Here is a 14,648-nt window from a genome sequence, read left to right on the forward strand (position 1 = left end):
TTGCACTGACGAGTGGCTAAGGAGCTCAAAACCGGTCTGCAGGTATGCTTGTTCCAAAATAGGAGGTCGACTCTTTCAGTGTTATTGCCAATTGCACATGCAGGAAACTTTCTGTCAAGATTCCTGCACTGACGTCTGTCGGATATAATCCAACGCCGTCATCAAGCATAGCCCACTGACTAATAAGAAAGCCTTGTTCATTTTGAACTACCTTACTTGTTCTCAATTCTTATATCCTACGATTTAGCTCACTGGTTGAGTGTTTATGCAACGAGTTTCATTAAATCGCCCTACATATCAGTTCTGGTTATTATTCAATTCAATTTGAAAATTGTTCATAATTTCATTTTGGAATGTATGCGTATATGTGTTTTGAAGTTGCAACGATTGATAGATGATAAAAGGCCTTTTTATCTGTGTAGTTCGGTTTAAACTTCATGAGTTATCTTCATGATGATCCTGTTCGAAATCCGCCTTTTTTTTGTAATTCACCTGGATCAATTTTGAGGAAATTATGGATTTTCAGCTTGAATAATCATTACACATATTTAGTACAACCGTCTCCTCTCTAACAACCTTCTGGCTTCTCTTATCAGCAAACATTCTAAATGTCTCTGTTTCCCAGCATCAATATTCAAAATTTTCTCACCAAATGTTACAAAAAATCTGTTTTTCCGTTAACCAGCTCTCGCACCCCTACGAACGACAACCCTCAGAAATCGAAACATGTGCAAGCTAAGGATAAACGAGGTCTTACCTTTTAATGTGTGAAACCTTAAAAATAATCCGGAAGGTCCTAAGTAGCAGTCATCAAAAGTTGTAAAAAAATATGAAATCCGTCATTTTGTTGTTGCGGCCATCTTGAATTTGCATCTTTTTTAAAGTGTACCATTAGTCTACTTGTCGAACCCTGTCACTTGATACACATATGGAGGTAGTTGTGAAAAAATATGTAATCCGCCATTTTATAGCTTCGATCATCTTGGATTTGCATTGTTGTCAAAGTGTAGTACTATCCTACTAGTCAAGATCTGTCATTTAATAATCATATTGAGGTAGTTGGGAAAAAATATGTAATCAATAGGGAAGGGTAACCGTTAGGTCGATAAATTCAAATGTTTTCATCAACATATTGAACAACTCCACATAGTTACACACCAAGCAGGAAATTGCCAGCTGAAACACTAATGGGTAGATAAGGTAGATCAATCTCTGATCTATTACTACCTAATGTGTTTGACTGGAAACCTTGAAAGATCATTGATAAGATAGGAAAGGTAATGTACGAAGTATTACTAGAGAACCCTCATAAACTAATAAAAGTACACGTCAATCAGATTACGAAGCGATATACTTGACATTTTAATGGACTCCTTTGATATCAAGATGGAACCGCAGATTATATTAAATGAAGATGAGCAAATGGATCAACGGGGAGCCTATGGAAATATCACAGCATATTGAAAGGATTATTCTCCAAACTAGACCTAGCGAAGTTAAGAAACTTCCGAAATACTTTGAAGATTTCCAATTGAAACATGAAGGTGTTGGCAGCCCTGAGAACGGAGATAAAAATTCCAGGGATCAGAGGAGACTTTTAATGACAAAAAGCGTTGCTGATATTTTACTGAGTTGAATTGTTGGATATTTTTGAATAAAATTGTCAAAGTTTGTTTTGGACTTGTTCTAGGCAAGTGCTTTCAGTTTTATCTTTCATTTATATAAAATACATCTATCATGCTAGATGCATTCATTCTAACAGTTCGATTTTGAACAGAAATATCAGAATACAGACATTTTCTCATTAATTTCCCATTCATCTTACCGTAAACTACTCTTCTCATTGAATTGGTTCTAATTAGTTTTGGTGAATTGTTTCCGCCAGTTTTTTTAAGGTGAATTGTTTTCAGGTGAGATGGTTTCGCTGACTTGTTTTTGGTGAAGTTAGCGTATATCAATAATAATTATTGATAACACAGTCTTTTGAATCTTTATAGGAAGTAAATTAACCCCTGAAAGTAATCTAATGAAAGTATTTTTTCTACAATAGAACTAAAACACGTTTCGCTAACCAAGTTAGCATTATCAAGTGATAACTATGGGAATCAAACAACTAACTTAGAGCATTTCATGTACATCTGTATGAACGATTTTCTGGTTAGCCCAGATTTGTATAAATGACTCCAATTCAGTTATTTACTATTTAGACTAGCCAGTAGATCAATTTCATTTCAAAAATTAACTCCAAACAAAGATGTGTAGATCCTGGAAAGAAGAAACTTCCAGACAGAAACTGAAAGAAAGAGCCGTCTCGAAACAGCCATTTCATTGGCTGTTTCATTGGCATTGAATTACACAAAAGAAAAAACTTTCGAAACAAATACTATTATATGAACGCTGAATATTCGTAATGGAATCGAATCAGATATCATTCATAGGACTCCCACATAATATAATTAATGAAAGAAGTGAATTTTCACTTATATGGAGCACCGTCATCCACAATGCTAGACTTTCGCCGTAGGACACTTGCCTTATCGGCTCTTTGGTAGCAAATACAGATAACATCATAGAGAAAAACACTCAATCCATTCTGAACGCTGTTGGTCACTGATAGATTGATTTTTTGATTTCATATAAATATTCATAAGGGCTGAAACGAAAGTTTCATATTCGCCAAGAAACATGTCCAAGATGGAGAAGATGGAGAAACCAAAAATTTTTTTTCACAAAAATTAATATCTCCTAAGAATATACTCTTCCAATTCAATAAATTATAGCTGTCACTCCTTCATATATATTCAATAAATAAATATTGTACCTTTGTAAATAGGGTGTTACTTTCAGATCAAATTATCATTCATTACTCAATATATTCCCCAATGAAATAATAAGTATCACTTTAACTGATAATTATGAAGTTCTACTCGTGCTTATTAAATTTGACATTGGGTTTTCCCATTGTTATGCATGCATTAACCGCGGATGTTTCTCATCACACTTTCACTAGAAGTGTTCCAATTGTTCCATAGTTTTAACGTGGCCAAATATTCAAACTGAATTCCATGATACATGTCATTGTCATGTTTCTTGTCTCTCTCTCTCTTCGGTACCGAGCACATAATTTTCTATCGGTAAATCATAGTTTAAACACATTCGCATGTTTATCAAGACATTTCAAGTGATTATTGTGCCTTAGTGAGAAATTCAGCTGTTTCAACGTAGTGACTTGTCGGATTATACTGACTTGTTTTGTTTTTATTAATTCAACATTTTTCTGATACGGCCATCCTCAAAAATAGTGCAAGAATGAGCAACACTTGGTTGTCAAAAAAACTACAAATGCACCGAGCTATCAGCAGACGCTATCCACACATTTGTGGTTTCACTTAATATATATTGTGTTAACAAGAATACTACTAACATCACCACGGAGGCAGCTACAACTACCTGCGCTACCACAAACAAAGAATTAAATTATTTTTTGTTTTTTCAATATAGTGTAACAGCGGAAAATAAATTAAACGATGTTCACTGTTCGAGAGTATGCTTTATTCTCCTCAAATATATTTTCTAATTATTCTTTTGATTACTCAGGTTTACATAAGAATCTAAACACAAAGAAAGAAAGCGTATGTCTGACTCAACCCTAAATGACTAATCAACTGGAGTAGAATAAAATATACAGGATCTTCCGTTGTTCTAAATAATAACAGCTTGAATAATAAACAAAAATAGTGATAACAATAATAATGATAATGTATAATGTATAATGTAATGTAATGTATAATGTAATGATAACGTATACCCAATCACTAATCAAGTAATTTCGTTACAGTAGTCATTCAATATTCAAACCCATCGCAATTCATTACCAAGATCACTATGTTACATAGTAAAAGACCATAAATGTGTTCATGAATAATGATTCATAAACTCAAAAGGAAGTTGAATATTGATAAAGAATGTAAAGGATGTTTATTTGCGGTGAAATGATCATTTTGGGGTGAATCGATGATAAAATCCATTCCTTCGAGTACACAACATTTTTCACTTTTTGAATAAGCGTGTTTTTCCAACTATTGAAATAGTTTACTTCTCAATCTAAACTTCATTTTGCTAATCACGAAAACTATATTTTCATTCAAATTTATTGTCTGTGTAGTGTATATCACAATGTGTTTGAAAACACAGTTATGGTTCATTATTCTGCTACATATTTCGAACAAGTGAAACCTTTTACAATAAGATTGTACACTCTTACATTTTCATGAAAAAATTTGGATGACAATTTCAAAATCATCATAATATCAACCCAAACATACGTGTGTGTATTTCCATCAGAATAATTGCAGATGTTCTGTCAATTAATATGTAACATTGAAGTGAAACTAGCGATAACAGAGAGTAATTGTTATTTCTATTATTTTTTACTAGCTTTTACCCGCGGCTTCTCTCGCATTTATGTCATTAAATAAGTGTCAGTAGAATATAGAAATGAATCAATATGAGAACTATATTTCAATGCTTGGCTGGGATCATCAATTTTTAAAAATTATTACATACGATGAAGTTTTGAAAATCCAAAATATGCTTTATTGAATTGCAACAACACATGTTGTTGCAATATTTCACTGTAACAAAAATAAATAATTTTCAATTTTTTCATCTTACATAATTATTTTTTTTAATAAAAAGTATCTTGTTATTTTTAATACCTCCAAGAACATGTGTACAAAATTTCATTATGATCGGTTGAGGAGTTTTCGCATTTACAGTTGCATTTATAATATTAGAAGGAATTTATAATATCAGTAGGGATTTGGGTACATACACACTAAATTTCAATTCCATATTAGATAATAATTATAACTCTTGTGAAACAACATGAATTCAACTTATCAGGTACACAAATACAAATTCATATTCGAATATAAATATCAAATATATTGGTAAGGAGCATGAAGAAACAATGGGCTCATTCAGGCTAATTCAGTTTTTTATTGTGAATTATATATTATAAAAGTAAATCATACCCCAAGTATCCCACAAAATTGTTCGGTTTATATGTCAATTAACAACTGAGCAAGAGCAATTGAAAATGTGAGATCGCCCGCATCTTCAACCGGGCCTGTAGTTGGAGATTATGAATCGCTGCTATCGTCAATTCAAATAAATTTTCTTCAAATTAATGTACCTATTATTCAATTCTGGGTAACTGGCATTTTTGAGACAAAAGTTCTACAATAATTAAAGAGTCCCTCAGGATTCCAAGATATAATTTCGGATTTTTCTCTACGACGTAAATAGATCTTCGCTCAATATTGTTTTTCGAATTACAGTTTTGAACAAATATTCCAGACAAAGTAGAATCTGATGATATATCAACAGAAGTCATGTCTGATGTACTCGTCTTAGTCTTAGTCGTAATTTTTTTCCAATACTTTCTGTATTTTCAAGTTTTTTAGAACGATTTCTTTTTTGGTGGTAGGTATAATATAATATTCACGGTCTGTGTAGCTTTTGATCTTCGAGAAACCTGTTTATTAACTTGAATTCCAACATCAAAGGTCTTTTCCTGTGTACTTGCTTCATCAGACATGCTTTGATTTTCAGAAATATTTTATATTCGTTACAAGTATTCAACAAAATTCATTTTCCCTTTTTTTGAACAAACGGTGGTGCTTTAAATGTATGGACCGTCGGTCTATCAATCTGGCAATCAAATATATGCGGAATTACGCCTGGTTTCAATACAATTTTTTCCACTTTCATAGTTTTGATATACATGTAATTTTCTAAGTCTTTTTCAACCTAAAATTCAGAGTAGTGCTCAGAGTAAACTATAATTTTTTTTTTATTAATCGTTATCATTCATAGGTACTTACATTGGAATAATATTCGCAACAAAAATGCGTCCCCATGGCAGATACAAAGTCGGCCCTCCGCATAGCGCGCTGCCATAACTTTCGTGATTTTAAGTTACTTGACAGTGAAATAAAAATTTTGTCTGGTGCAGTTACCGAAGAATTCTTGCATTTCGGAACGATGCAATACTTGTAACGTCCTTTTCTATCCTAATTCATATTCACGCAGTTGACACGTATTTCGCTTATCCGCCAGCACTCCGTTATCGCCGAGTCGACTGATGTGACGTCACGCTTGACCACGCCCCGTTTCAGTGAACGCCACATTTAGGATTACCACCTCTCAGTTGTCTAAATCCGGAAGAAAAAAAAAGCATTGATTATCATATCTTTTTATTTTATTTTGAACTTATATTTTACATTTGAACGAACAGATTTTAAAATATCTGGTCTACAATAGACAAATTTAAAAAACTACTTGCAGTCCACTTTAAAATTGAAAAACGTTTGAATTCACGCCTTGACATGTTCTTCATACGATTTCTTTCCTTTGTCCATATATCGAATACAATGCTGAAAACACGTTCGCATGCAGCATTAGATACAGGTACAGATAAAACAAATGGAACAATTTTTTATCATAACACCAACTCCATTTTCAATAGTTGAGAAAGTTTTGCCCAACTCAAATCCACTCTTTCATATGATTTAACTATGCTGTCTTGAACTTCCCTTAAAATGCAAGAATCTCAAAGTTTATTTTCATCATTATAAGTAGAATATACGAAAATGTAGATAAGAAAAAAACATGTCTCGGAGTTTTGTTTGAAAAGTTGGAAAAAATAGGCATAAGAGGGGTTGCCCTCGATCTTTTCAGAGATTACTTGAGTAACAAAAAACAGAGAGTAAAAATTAGCGATGTAGTTAGTGATGAAAACAAAATAATTTGCGGTGTCCCACAGGGCACCGTACTTGGACCGATACTTTTAAATATTAATATAAATGAGCTCCTCAGCCTAAACACCCTTGGTTCTATAATATAGTTCGCTGATGAAACTGTCATCATATATGAGGACAAAAACTGGTTGAATGTGAAAGATGCGGCAGAAAAAAAACAAATGTAATTTGTTTTACATCACATGAGAAGTACTTACCCCCATATGAGTCATTAAAAATTAATAACCAAGATGTCAAACTAGTACTGTCAGTAAAGTATCTAGGTATGTTTATAGATTCTGTATTGAGATGGGATATACACAAGTTGAAAAATAAACTCCGAGGACTAACGTTCAAGTTTTATAAATTACGAAAAATACTTTCTGTTACACAGCTCAGGATCCTCTATTATGCACTAGTGGCATCTTTGCTGCAATATGGAATACTTGGTTGGGGTGGAGCAAACAAAACAATTGTCAAAACCCTTGAAAATGTGCAAAAACGAATCTTGAAAGTGATATATCACAAATCATTTCGATTTTCTTCTTATTCATTATATATCGAGTTACAAATTCTTGACATCAGACAGTTGTTTTCCAAAACGGCAATATTTTTCATCCTTCAGCGTAAACAGTATACAAGTAAATTAAGTCATCCATTCAATAAAAGGGCCTTAATATAGGCCGATCTTGTTATACCCAGGGCAAATAAAGCAGTAGGTCAGAAATGTTTTACATATTTAGGACCAAAATTGTACAACATAATGCCAAATTCTCTTAAAGCGATCCATAACAAATACAATTTGAAGAGGGAACTCAAAAAATGGATACTTTCAGGAAATAGACATATTTTCCATGAACTGATTGATTCTCTTAAATGATTCATCCCATTTATTACGATGACATTTTTTTCCTTTGCTATAGATAGTTATTGTTTAATGTCTATGTTTTTCCGAGTAGATTGGAAATTAAGTAACCATTACTATGACAGAGTGATCTGGATAGAGTCTGCGGAGTTCGAAGAGAAAATCTCGATATTTTATCCGTTTCTCCTCATATTTTCTGACGATATTCGTCTCGCCAGGAGCTGAAAACTCCACGACAAATATCGTTTTGTTCTGGTTGTCGAGAAGGACTACATCAGGCTTATTAGCTTGCATGAGCCTGAGGGTGGGGAACGAATAGTTCCAATAAATTCGGCACAACGTTCCCCACAACGGATTCAATATCCCCCGGAGCGTAGGGCAACACCGGTGTCTCGTCAATACCGTAAGAGTGCCGTAGATGGTAATATAGCACTCTTGGGGCCGCGTTATGGATATAGGCCGAGACCGCATATGCTGGACATGCTGATATCAAGTGCATTAGGGTCTCAGGCGCCTCGCGGCAGGCCCTGCATCTTGTGTCAGGAACCTCTATACTCATCACGCGACTGCGGTAGACAATGGTGTTGAAGTCACCATCCTGGCAAGCCATGATGAACCCCTCAGTTTCCGACTTCAGCCCACTCGACCTGAGAAAAGCGAACGTCAGGCGCTTTGATAAGCCAAGGTCTCCAATGTTATTGAAGAAGACCCCATGCATTGGCTTATCCTTGTGTCTCCGCAGAAGTAAGGTGATCTCTGCGGCTTTTATCTGAGCTTTTTGCTGAACGGGTTCCAGGTTATTATTACTATTATTATTATTATCAAAACTGACCTTCAAATTAACGGCCAAATCTCCCAAATCATCCCACGTTATCGGTTTTTTCATTGAAAGTATGTTCAAATTACTGTACTCAGAATTTTCAAAGTCATACCATTTATACCTTTTAAAACGTAGCGTTGTCTGTTTCATTTGTTTTTTTTTAAGATCTTTTACTGAACTACCAAAAAAATTATCCTTTCTTTTATTTATAATTTTTTGGGGGATTTCAAACATAATATCGTGCAATTCTGTGCGAGTTACAAAATCACTTTCAAGAACTTAATGGCAGTGTTGAAAATCTGCATCGTATTGTGTAAAAATAACAGTAGCAATGTAGCATAACGGCAGAGAGTTTTTATCGTTACTTTTGCACAACTTGTTATTCCGGGAGAATTTTGTATATTTTAAATTCCTTCCGGGAGCCGGGAGATTTTAATTTTCAGAGCTTAAATCGGGGAGACTCCCGGAATTCCGGGAGAGGTGGGAACATTCAGCACATTCAACTATTAATTTGAGGGAGAAGATGAAGGGTGAAAATTCAGATTTTTTGCAGATGTACTATTTGAAACATAAACTTTCAAATAATGAAATAAAGAAAATTGTTAAATGTGCCCATCATCTCAAAGGTGCGATTTTGTTCCATCCTTTTCATAAAAAAGAATGTTTACTTCTCCACTCACAAATTATTTTGGTGAAATTGGTGACACGTGTGAATCGTTGTATTTGTGCCACGTGCTACTATACGGGTGTATGCAGTATGCTGTGTAACGCCTGCTGTAAGTAGTCCCACTGTGATTCAAAAGTGCATATAGATTATGACGACAAGTAGCCACATTTTCTGCTGCAAAATTGTTCGTAACCAATTCTTCAAGAGGAAATTCGATGACAACATCCAATTTGTTTTTAAATCTTTCCGTTGGAGACAATCTTTTTGATTGAATTACAAAATACGGTAAAACTTGTGGATAGATAGGGACTTTGTCCATTTTCTGCTTTGCTTGCATTTCCCATCCAAAGTTTCTTCTCTTGTGAACGAATCCCAGAGAGGATCAAAGGTTGCTGATGAGTGTCCACAGTGTGTGCACTTCATCGTGGATTTCAATTAACCAACGAAATCATCTACAATCTTAGAGTTATGCATCCATGAATATGTGAGCCCTGACTCTTGTGCTTTTCTGCTGTCCCACAATTTTTCAATAATCTCCATCAAAATCGATTCAGGTATCTCATTAATTCTATTGACGTCTTTGAAACCTTCTGAATGATAACGGAGGCACTCCTGGGCGTTTTGATGGGCATTACCCATGAATCGAGGAGCGAAACTTTCAATCTGATTATCAAATGAATCTTCTGACCACAATTACTTGATGACTTCTGCAACGTTTTGATTAAAGCACCCTCCATACTAGAAACACTAGTATTGATGTCATTCTTGAATTCATCCTTTTTCAAATATTCCAGTAACCATCTCTTGTTTGATAAACATTGGAATACGCTGTTTATGAAACAGGTGTTGCCAATATTTTCCAACCCATTTACCCCAACGGTTTCACTGAAGAATTCATTACTGGACAATTTGAAATATCTTTACAAACAATTTTAGAATTTGGCTGAGATAAAGTATTCCATTTGCTTCTGTTTCAATTCCATAAAGTGGGTTGTTATTTTCTCTCTTTTCTTTATAAAGTTGGTTTTCAGGAAACATGCAAATTTCATCAAGTTCTTTAGAATCAGGAAGAGTACCCAAAAACGAAGTCGCATTTCCTCTTTGGATAGCTATACTGATTTTTTGAATGAGAAAAGATGTGACTCTTGATTCGTGGGATTCATTGGTTACCTTTTTGTCAATTTCACTGATGAAAGATAATGCTTCAGAGTCAAGAACACCAAAAGTTTCAACAGTTATTGGGCGACAGATATAATCATTTGCCAAATTCTGATATTTTCTGATGAGGCAGCAGCACCGGCTTTCGCATAAGTAGCAGAAAGATAGGTAAGTTGCTAATGTATTCACACAAGTAAAGTGCCGAAGTTAAAACCCTCTTGATTAGACAATTTTTTGCACAATAGCGAGATAAAAGCCCATCGCTAACACGGCAACTCAATCCATGAGTACCTTATTCATCCACAAATGCACCACATTTACAAAAGTGTTCAACACACAGTGGTATACTAAGTCGAAATCCAATAGCAAGTCTGAAAGAGTCGTCATCCAATAGTCCCAAGTAATGCTAATGAAGTGTCAGAAGCTGTCTTCAGTAAAATACTAATTGCTTCATCTAGTAATGGTTCATCTCATGCCCTCTGGTTTTTCACGTCTTCAGTGTTCATTGTATGGCCAGTTCTAGATTCCAAAAGAGATTTGCCCCGATCACAAACAAAATCAGATTTTAGCCTTGGGTATTGTAAGATGATGTCTATCACATTTGAAACACTGCAAATTGAGGACAGAAATGATGGCAAAGCGAGTGATGTGGCTGAACGAATCCCTAATCCTCCTCTAGAAACTGGAAGTGATGTCTGTAAGCAAGTTTTGTCTTCGATACGGTTATTGGTGATTAGTTCAAGCAGCCTACCCAATCCCTCATCGATATTTTGTAATCCCTGTTTGTCATGCCAAGTAGGGCTGCACCTTAAAATATACGATAATTCTGGAATGGCCAATGAATCCTTCAATGAATGGAATGCGACATGTGTTGGTAAAATATGTAGTTGAACGTCCGACACGAAGTGATTGTTATTTTTTCTCCAAACAATATTTCAAGGCATCATCAGATAATGGGGCACCAAGAAGAAACCAATTGGGGTGTTCAATCACTCGTATACTAGGAGCTATTAGATTAAATTGATCGATGATGTTATAGTATTGTTTATCCAGAAAAATGAGTTCACATTTCTCCAAGGTCTTTCGAATGACTTATTGTATTACGAAAATTTTTTGATATCACATTTGCTTTGTTACCTATTGAACCATCATTAGTAATTCAGTGGATATTTCAGTTATAATATGATGGATAGAAAGAATGAACAATATTGGTCCAAGTGGATCTCCCTGTTTTACTCCTTGTTCGAACATTATAATTTGTGACCAAATATTAAAAAAAAAGGTACACTGTAAGATTCTTCAATGAAAGGATATACAGTGTCACCATTAAAGTGCGCACCATATGGGAAACTTTTTTTTCGAAAAGTTTCAATGAATTTTAACTTCGGTACTTTAAATTTAACTTAAAATGATGCTACCAACTGCGATCCACTTACGTTCAGTGTTTGTTAAATTCAACTTTTTTTTTGAAAAAAATTGAAAAAGTGCATTTCTAGATCGATTTTAACAAAAAGTTACTTGAAAAAGTTGTGTCTACGGCAATTTTATATTAATATGCCTAATTTTATGTAACTAGAATGAAGTTAACATTTTGCTTATTTTTGACAGGTATCCCCTTTATTTTAAAAAACAAGTTTGGTTAATTGTCATCAATTCATGTATACATAACAAACTCATCATGGAGTTTAACTTCTCAGATACATTTTTACTAATACGGACATTTTTAGAGAGAAATTAAAAATTTGCTATAAAATTTTTAACATGACTGGTGCAAAGTTTTAAGTACTTGGCTATTTTCTTAACCCTGCTACCGCACACTTATTTTTCAAGACACAAATTGCACATTGGGGTCTCAAAAACCCAATAAATGAAATGGAGTTTTTTCAAGTTGGTAATATTTTTTTATTGTTTTTACACATGGAATTGTTGAAGTGGTTATTTTAGAGAGTATACAACATATTGAAAAGAAGTTTAAACAAATATTCCATTCTTGATAATATCAAATTGAAAAAAAGGAAAAAAAATTGTAACAAAATGTACGATTTTTTAGAAATTCACCAAAAAAAAACAAAAACTAAAATTTTCGAATTCTAAGTATACGAAACGTTTTAACTAAATATCATTCTGTTATATTGTGCAATTGAAAGAATTATAATTCCTCAAGTTTTTCTTAGTCAGTCTAATGAATCAGGCTGATAAATCAGCCTCACATCTCCTACATACCATTGCCCTGTGTTCATTACAAAACGATTTATGGCACACGCTACAATGCATATTTGTTTTTCTGTCTCTTTTTCTGTCGCAAAAACTACAACGAACTTTTCGTCGCAAATTTTCGTCATTATTTGGTGGTGGATTTGGCACAGGCTCATCCAAGATTTCCATTATCTTTTGACGCAGTGATCTTCTAAGCGTTGGCAACCGTAGTCGTTCCCTGAGAAATGGTATTACCAAGGACATTCCTAGCTCTTTTAGGAAATTCCTGCGTGTCCGAGTTTTTTTTTCTGCCCAATCTTCCTTAGCAAAGGTAAGCAGAATCATCGAATTGATACCACTTCCATCAAGCATACCATAAAACACTCGCATAGGCCATCTATTTGTTTTTCGTGCTGTGGTATATGAATGGCACAACTGATCGAAGGTGTCTGTACCACCTTTGGTTGCGTTGTATGTCTCAATTATCGTTGATTTATTTGTCTCGTGATCAATGGAATCGTCATGGTGTAAGGTAGAAATTAGAATCACGTTTTTATTTTGCTTGGGTGTGAAAGAAACTAGAGTTTTGTTATTATCGAAAGCGAATAACGACGACCCTACTTTCTTTTTGGCCAAGAAACTAGGCGGAATTTCTCTTTTGTTTTTTCGCAAGTTTCCTACCATTGTAAGCTTATATTGCTCAGATAGAAGGTTAGCCAATGGAATCGAAGGTTGCGATTGGTATTGTGTATGGGTTCGGACAATTTTCTAACATAATAGGTTGGCACACTTTCATTATTTTCGCAGTTCACTTTGCCCACATAAGGAATAGCATTCAACATGTAATAGGTCTTAGCATCATTTAGCATTAGTATTTTCAAGCCGTATTTATCGTGTTTGCTGGCCATATAGATGCGGAAGCTACAACGGCCACGAAAACTCATCAGTTGCTCGTCTATTGTGCAATATTCATGGGGTGTGTAGTATGCCTTGCAGTTGCTTATATATACATCCCATTTTTGTCTAATTGGAGCAAATTTATCAGTCTGACGTCGTATATGTCTATCAGCCTTGTTATCAAAGCGTAAGTTAGTAGCTAAAAACTGAAATCTCTGCTGGGACATGGTTGTCCGGAAAATTCCAATCCCAAAAGCAAGGGACCATAATTCTTCTGTGCTGCAATTTGAGACACGCAAAGCTCCCGCTATATAGAGAAGACCAATGAAAGCTCTTACCTCAATAACATTTGTGTGCATTTACCACTTACCTAGGAGCGATAAAATATTGTGCGTCCTGCCTCACTCGTATACAACTGTTAACTGAATTTACATGGCGCTGACCCAAGGTCACGATCGAAAGCCTGCTTACGAGGTAGAATATAAAGGGCACGTGGGTTTTCTAGACCCCAGTGTGCAGTAGCAGGGTTAAACAAACCTTTGATTTCGAAAAAGCAGAGGCAACTAAAAAAAATGCAGATAAGTTTGATAGAATTATTATTATAATTATAAATTTCAAACAACAATAATATTATAGTAAATACAAATGGGTACAAAAAATTACTTGTTGATCAAAATGAGGTTGTCAAACACTTATAGCCTACATTTCAGTATGTCGTCCTCCACGTTCAATGGTATATGGTCTTCTACTGACATCTGTAACTGCATTTTTAATAAATCGGGGATTTATATTTGCACAGCACTCGCTATAGGCGTCAAGTCGGGTGATCTAGGTGGCCAATAATGTTCCCAGTTACGTACAATAACTTTGCTTCTGAACATTTGTTGGAGGGACTGTTTTACAGCAACCGTGTGATGTATTGGTGCGCCCTCAAGCTGATATTATAGGTCGTATTCAATATTTGAAGGCATATCATCTAAAACTTCACTAACCTCATTATTTATAAGGTTGAGATAACCGACGGATGATAAATTTTCCCTAAAGAAAATGGCCCAATCATTTGGTCGTTAAGTATCCCACACCATACATTAGTTTTAAAGGAATACTGATCACCATATTCAACTGTGAAATTGGGATATGGACAGACAAAAAGATCTACTGAAAAGAGATTTATGAAACACTTAGCACACCCAAAATATGGAAGACCAGCAGTCGCCCATCATATTTTGCAACAAAACCATT

The 14,648-nt window shown here is 34.7% G+C and overlaps 1 protein-coding gene across 1 annotated transcript; it reads right to left on the reverse strand.

The window, feature by feature from the left end:
• Positions 1-12,500: 12,500 nt before the first annotated feature.
• Positions 12,501-13,250, reverse strand: LOC141483643 (uncharacterized). The gene has a single exon (XM_074178411.1). The coding sequence runs from the start codon at positions 13,191-13,193 to the stop codon at positions 12,501-12,503; it is 693 nt and encodes a 230-aa protein (XP_074034512.1). The 5' UTR covers positions 13,194-13,250.
• Between the last annotated feature and the right edge of the window lie 1,398 nt (positions 13,251-14,648).

The sequence above is a fragment of the Leptinotarsa decemlineata genome, unplaced genomic scaffold (genome assembly GCF_025532065.1).
Source record: "Leptinotarsa decemlineata unplaced genomic scaffold, Ldec_3_MD MMD2_tig00003798_RagTag_RagTag, whole genome shotgun sequence".
In the NCBI taxonomy this organism is placed as follows: domain Eukaryota; kingdom Metazoa; phylum Arthropoda; class Insecta; order Coleoptera; family Chrysomelidae; genus Leptinotarsa; species Leptinotarsa decemlineata.

What these genes read in the sequence shown, in the direction of transcription:
- LOC141483643 (XM_074178411.1), bottom strand. Translation starts at nt 13,193, where the DNA reads ATGGTAGGAAACTTGCGAAAAAACAAAAGAGAAATTCCGCCTAGTTTC.